This window comes from Gadus macrocephalus, chromosome 10 (genome assembly GCF_031168955.1).
Source record: "Gadus macrocephalus chromosome 10, ASM3116895v1".
NCBI lineage: Eukaryota > Metazoa > Chordata > Actinopteri > Gadiformes > Gadidae > Gadus > Gadus macrocephalus.
In genome coordinates, this window is record NC_082391.1 from 21,340,440 (window position 1) to 21,347,971 (window position 7,532).

The following is a 7,532-nucleotide window of genomic DNA, read 5'->3' on the forward strand; positions in this document are numbered from 1 at the left end:
GCATGAATATGAATTACAGTCCAAGCGGGTTAGGCAAGGCAATAGGCTACTATAGATCCATTTCAAAACATGTTCCAGGTAGGCTATGGGACAAAGCATAATACATCCTGGAATGAGTGAAGCCTGCTGGCATGTTAAACTGACTGTCACAACTGCCATGAGCAAAGAGCAAACCATTTGTTTATAGTGTAGGCTACAGTAGCCTATTCAATATTGAATGAAGTGGGTTACTGTACACTCTGTCAATGTACAGAGTAGACAATATGATTTGCTTGTACAGCACCTTAAAAAACTCACTGAAGTCTATATTCTTAGGCACACCCAGCCTCGCTTTCAATAAAACACACACTCGTATAGTGTATGAAACACCTCCAGGAAAACAAATGTATTTGAGTCATACTTGGAGATGGATATACGTCAGTTCCAGACTACGTAACAAAATCAAGAGTGTACTACTTTGGTTCTTGGGCAAATGAGATTGATATTTTCGCAAACAGCTATCATTGCTTTTAATGATGGAAGATGGAACATGCATGCACCTATTGCAAGACCACAGTCAGTTTGCATTTATTTGAGTCACACTGGTAACCACTATGAAGTCGTAACATGTGATCAACACAGAAATGCAGCAAGTGTTTGCGCAGGAACATGCCAACCTACGAACACTGACAACAACTTGAGGTTATTACGAAAAAGAAAGTCAGAAGCTGAACCAGAAAATGTGAAGGCTAAAGAAGAACGACAGCGCTTCCACAGCGACAGTAATTACAGAAAATGGAAAGTTGAGAAGAGCAAAGCTAGCCGAGATAAGACAGCAAGTTTCAAACTCTTGTGCGGACTTACTCAAAAGCTAAATTGAAGACCAAAAGCAGGTTTAAAACTCTAGTGCGCAAATAATTCAAAACCAAATACAATTCAAATAAGAAATTCAAGACCCATGTTCGGGGATAGGATACCGTTATAAGAAATACAAGAGAATCACTTTATTTTGGACCAGAGCTGTTAAAAATGGGGGCGGTCGCTCCCCAGGCCCGACTTGAAGAGCGTTTCGAGGGACGGTTTGGGTTGCCAAATTCAGGGCTTCTAGTCCAAACTATTGAATAAAAAATGCAAACGCTTATCTATTATTTATTTTCGTTTATATAAATATGAATGTATGATAAAATATAATGGGTTGCATAAAATCCTCCCAGAGAGATTAAAACAATTTAATAAATAATAAAAAATAAAAATAAATAAAAAACATTTCCCGTACTTTTTTCAACCTGGCAACCAGACACCATTTCAAGATGGCGTCGAAGTACTACCAGGAGATGCAGGACAGCTTCAGGAACAACAACAAAAGTAGAGAAATCCCTGCACACTCAGCTAAAGTGCACTCTGTCGCGTGGAGTTGTGATGGAAGAAGACTGGCGTCGGGATCTTTTGATAAAACAGCGAGCGTGTTCGTCCTGGACAAAGACCGTTTGGTGAGTGGCTGGATGTGCCTTGAGCTCAGCATGGTGGCCTTGATGTTGAGTCTGAATGAATGAAACGCTGCTTCTCTACATATTGTTACTATTGCTTGAATTATATTATGTATCTGTGCATTGTCAAATAAATGCTTTGTTAGTTGTGTAACCCATCATGGAAATGCTGCTAGTGGGAAGTTATCTCTACAATCCCCAGTATTGTTAACCTGTTTGGTCGGTTGGTGGGCAGTAACGTTAGTCTCAAATGGGTCTGAATGGATGCCATTGTTTATAACATTCCCGAACGTGCAAATGGAAGTTAAAATTTGTTTCCCAGGTCAAAGAGAATAACTACAGAGGCCACGGAGACAGTGTGGACCAACTGTGTTGGCATCCAACCAACCCCGACCTGTTTGTGACCGCATCAGGAGACAAGACGGTCCGGGTGTGGGATGTCCGCACAACCAAATGCATCGCTACCGTCAATACGAAGGGTCAGTAAAGTTATCGACCTCCAGATAATAGAGATCATCGTGTTGTGCATGTCGATAATATGGCACAATACATTTGCATCAATTGGTCCCCTTTTCAACTTTTACTGTTGAAGGTTTGATCGCTCTGCCAAGAAACCTTTTTCCTGTTTCTTTGTTACAGAACACTGCCATACAATTAACAAAAGCATTAGTGGTATTCTCTCTCTTGCCAAGTAATTTATGTTTAGTAAATGTGCCCTAAGAAATGCTAAGCTTCAGTGCCGAATACTTCAGTGCTCAAACATTCATCTGATAACAGGGAAGAATAATAAGGAATCAAAGCCATGCCCTCAAATGCATAGGTTAATATTTGTGATAAACAAACTTTATATTAAAGATGTCTTCTGCTGATCAAATCATGGTTCTTGAACTTGTCTCTTGATGGTTTAAATGATTTGGTCACTAATGGCCCCTCTCAACCTATGACGCCAAAGATAACTAATAAAACAGATAACAAATAAAACTATTTCTATATTTTTTCAGGTGAGAACATAAACATCTGCTGGAGTCCGGACGGTCAGACCATCGCCGTGGGCAACAAGGATGATGTGGTGACCTTCATCGACGCCAAGACCCACCGCTCACGTGCAGAGGAGCAGTTCAAGTTCGAGGTGAACGAGATCTCTTGGAACAATGACAACGACATGTTCTTCCTCACCAACGGCAACGGCTGCATCAACATCCTGAGGTAATCCTGGTTATAACTCTCTCCCTAGTTTATAACCCTAACTGTAGTTTATAACCTTAATCGATCCTGATGTAAGGGGGTGGGAATTAGGGCTGGGCGATTAATCTAATTTCGATCTCGATTTCGATTTTAGCGTCACAGAATTAACGTAATCAAGTTTTCGATGTTTTGCTGGATACATATCTGTACATTATTTTAGATTTGAACATTTTATTTTGGACCATTTTGTGTATTTCTTTAAGGCGAAATTTCAAAGTTCTCAGTTACAAAGTGTTTTTGAGAGAGACGTGCTGAATAAATACATCAACTCAAAAAATTATCGTTTGAATAATCGTGATTTCCATAACGACCAAAGTAGTCGTGACTATGATTTTTTCCCTAATCGAGCAGCACTAGTGTGACGCCTAGTTTATAACCTTAACCGTAGTTGGTAACCCTAACCCTAGTTCATAACCCAAACCCCAGTTTATAACCTAACCCAGGTTTTTAATCCTGAGCCTAGTGTATGGTAAAAGGACTTAACAATATTGCCTAACATTCACCCATTCATACTTTCACACACCGACGGCATCGTCAGCCATGCAAGGCGACAGCCAGCTCGTGAGTAGTAAGGGTCAGGTTCCCTTAATGTTAGTGTATTACCCTAAACTTAGTCGCTTAGCCTGTATCAGCAACTTAAGCCTAGAGCATATCAAAGCCTAATATATATATATATATAACCCCAACCACTCCATTTCTTAACACTTCCCTGGTTGTGCCTCCACCCTACCCCCGCTAGTTACCCTGAGCTGAAGCCCATTCAGTCCATCAACGCCCATCCCTCCAACTGCATCTGCATCAAGTTCGACCCCACGGGGAAGTACTTTGCCACGGGCAGCGCTGACGCCCTGGTTAGCCTCTGGAACGTGGAGGAGCTGACGTGTGTTCGCTGCTTCTCCAGGTCAGCAGAACCAGATCCATATGTGTATTACTGGGTTTTAGATATGACTGTTGGAAAAAGAAAAAGTGCTTTGTTCCCTACTTTTGGATCTTTTACAAACCTACAGATTTATCAAAGATCTAATTCAGTGTGTCGAGCTACTCGTAAAAGAAACAAACCATTCAAGTTGTGTTTTCAGAAGTTAGAAATATTCTGATTTAATTGTCATCAAATTGCTTTGAATCACCTACTATTTACTGGTGAATATATAGTGAAAAGAAAGTTATCCCCATGGTTACCACGGTGTTTTGATGTGACTGAAGTGATTCACTGAAGTAGAACTGAGTAATGACGATTCGAAAGGCTTCCTCTCTGAGTAGATTTTCAGCCAATTCTCCCCTGCTTGACCCTTCCCTCCAGGCTGGACTGGCCAGTGAGGACGCTGAGTTTCAGCCACGATGGGAAAATGTTGGCGTCAGCCTCAGAAGATCACTTCATAGACATCGCCGAGGTGGAGACCGGTGAGTCGTCGATCTCCACCACCCTGCCTCTCAATGACCTGTGTATCAACATACCTTTTTCTAAATCTCACAGATAAATGTCAAGCTGAGTATTTAACATCCTTAAATATTGCATTTTCCCTAAAACCTTGGGACATACAATTAGTGTTTGTGAAACCAGCATCTAGTTGGTATTCGAACCCTTCCTGATCGGCTGACACTTGTTTTCCATCTCAGGAGAGAAGCTGTGGGAGGTGCAGTGTGACTCCCCAACCTTCACGGTCGCCTGGCATCCCAAGCGCCCCCTGCTGGCATACGCCTGCGATGACAAAGAGGGCAAGTACGACAGCAACCGCGAGGCGGGAACCGTCAAACTGTTCGGCCTCCCCAACGACTCCTGAGCAACAGGAGCGCCGTCGACCGCTTCGTTTAAACCTCAAGTCTTGATTTATTTTACCATTAGAAGGAATTCTGACGCGTTGTCGTGTACATAATCACTGGAGAGCTGTTCCATATTTTGTAATGAAATATTGCTGATTTTATGGAATGGGGGGGGGGGCGTTGTCCACATCTTTCCCCGATATCAACATTGATTGAAAGATGTCGATCTGGAGTACATTTGTAAGGCTAGCAGGAACGATTTCTCTCCACCAGAGGGCGCTTTAGTATCATTGCGGTGGGTTTCTAGGCAGTTCAAAAGTGTTCGATGTTGTATTTTTTTTTGTAAAATATTCAATTCTTTTTTTTATAGAATAACAAAATAAAAATTCAGTTCATACATAACCTGTTTGATTGTGGTCTTCTTCTAGACTTCTATTGAATGTGTTCAAATGATTAGACATAGTTAGTTTTTGGTATATGAACCATCCCTAATTTGAAAGAAATGGGACACAGCCAGAAGGACCTCAATGTTCTACGGCCTATTGTAGAGGAAAAGCATGCCTTGTTCTTACGAAATAGAATAGAATGAAACATGACTGATAACCATAGCCTACATGGCTCAACATTAACATGCTTTTTAAATCTTTGTTAAAGGTTAATCTCCCAGTCAGACTCTGTCCAGACTCCGTGGCTCCCCCCTTGAGTGTGCTAACCTTGTGGGGTCACAGGTTCGATCTTATCCTGCAGGTGTTTTACCCTCCTCCAACCCATTGCCCTGTCTAAAGTGACAAAAAAGCCTGTACAAATATTGAAATAATATAACATACATTTCTATAAATATACATCAATCTTTAGAATACTACAGTCGTTTACGCTGTCATTTGTACGTGCTTTCCTATCAAGAGCATAGCCGTATGCTGCATAGGAATGACGCCTTTTTTTTTTCAACTCTTTACAAAGGGTATCATAAATATTCATATTCATGTTTCAACGCCTGCTTTGGCAGCGGGCCACCCGCTGAGCGATAGGAGCAAGCGAGGTGATAACTCAAAGCAAATGTGGCGTTAAATAGATAAATATCACCTCATGCGCCCTACACTTCTCCCATTCATCACGCAAAGCCTGACATGTGATTAATATGTTATTAATTTGTTATTAATGTGTTTCGAGGGCTGGGTGATGCGTCTTTATACAGTTTCACACTTTAGAGGAACAATATCAAGGTTAATAATCAAAAGCATGCACGGAGAGATGTTGTGTTAACAAAGTTTTTCAAGTTACATTCTTGTTCATGTTTTGCCAAATAACCTTAAATCCTTAATTCAGCTCCAGGATTTGATTTTCAAATTTGGAAACCGAAAAGGTTAGATCTTTTTTAAAACAGTACATCTTGACCTGCTACCGGGACTAATTTCAAGTGTTATTGGCAGTAGTATTTATTCAAGTATTATCATGAGATGCATTTAAAACAACCGGCCCTCTCTCTGGGCCCGTTCCAATCCAAATTATGAAAACCATAAAACCATAAGACTGAATCGATGCATTCATAACCAGCCTCCATCCGAAGGGGGAATGTGTCCTGGTTAGGAGGAATCACTGCAAACGTGAGCCGACTACTGATCAATGAATTCAGGTAAGGTGTGAATTGTGTGGGTGGATGATGGGGTACATGATTTTTAATGATGCCACACATTTAACACTGTCTATTTCATGCATCTGCAGAACAATGTTTTGATTGAGGGATTTACTCACATTTAAAAGGAAAATGAAATCATTTAATATAAAAATATATATTTTCCCTATCCACTGCTGTTTAATCATCTTGCGTAAATTCACCCTTTTATCAAATAAGGTCCGTAGCAGGGACATCACTTCATGATGGCGTTCTTTAACGTTTAACCCATGGCATTTACAGCTACTCTTGTAAGGCTGTGGGATGCAATGACCTCGGAACAGTCATCCCCCCAACCATGAGGACAACTACAGGATGCCTTTCACTTGTGACCTTTGCGAAGCAAGATTCACCAGCAGGAGCATGTGCTGCCTACCAAGATGTCCCACACAGGTGAGGATTTAGACACCCCTCCATACAAATGCCGTCCCATTTCGGGCTGTACTGCATGTATACCAACCTTAGGTAATCAATATAAAAATGTTTGAGTAAAACCTTTTGTTAGGAAACAAGTCTTTTGGAGTTAGGAATAATTCCAAGAATTAGTATTATATTGGCATTGAATTTCAGTATAATATTTAAATGCCTAAGCAACACACTTTTCATTGCCAATCCACCCAATTGGAGCTGCGTGTCGGTCACAATAGGGGCTTGGTACTACACCAATGGTAATCTTCTATTCTCGTCGAGACGGTGTTGTCAACTCATGCCAACATAAACATCATTTTCTGCGTGTGTGCATGCCGTGTGTGCATAAAACATTTCCAACAACGTCATCTTTCGCTTCGCAGGGAAGAGGGCCCTTCATGTGTGATCCAGTCTGGAGGGGCTTCGGGTCCAAGGAGTACTCGAGGCGCCACTCAAACATCCACACCGGCACCAGGCTCTACAAGTGTCAGCAGTGTGATCGCGGCTTCGCCTGGAGGAACTCCCTGCACAAACATCTCAAGATTCACACAGGTGGGAGGTGGTACAAGACGCCCAATGCTGCAGTTCAGATTTGAACTGTTGACTATTAATGATGTTGATATATATGATATGACGTGGCATGATAGCCTAGTCTAGTGGTTGGGATGTTTGACGCTCTGCCAAATGTTACTGGGTATCAGAGCATGGGCTGTATTTTAAGGACAGATGCCGATACCGATATTAGGGAGTTAAAATTCGCCATTTATCGGCCAATAGTGAAAATATAGATATTAGATATAGTGAAAACAATCGGCTGTTGTTCGGCTCCATGGGAGGGATCAGAGTCATCCGTACTGAGATGCCCCCAGGCACGCAGCTTAAGCCAGTGGCGTCTCTATAGGCTGTTTTATTCTGGGCTAAAGGCCCGGATCTTTTTTATTTAGCCCTGAATCTAATTTTTGAATAAATAAATAAATAAA

General features: G+C 41.5%; 1 protein-coding gene across 1 annotated transcript; it reads left to right on the forward strand.

Moving 5' to 3' along the window:
• The first annotated feature begins 1,259 nt into the window (after nt 1-1,259).
• On the forward strand, nt 1,260-4,874 carry thoc3 (THO complex 3). Its single transcript, XM_060063210.1, has 6 exons — nt 1,260-1,469; nt 1,789-1,945; nt 2,468-2,672; nt 3,451-3,612; nt 4,012-4,112; nt 4,329-4,874. Exons 1-6 carry the CDS (start codon nt 1,290-1,292, stop codon nt 4,490-4,492), a joined length of 969 nt encoding a protein of 322 aa, XP_059919193.1. The 5' UTR covers nt 1,260-1,289; the 3' UTR covers nt 4,493-4,874.
• The last annotated feature ends 2,658 nt before the right edge of the window (nt 4,875-7,532 follow it).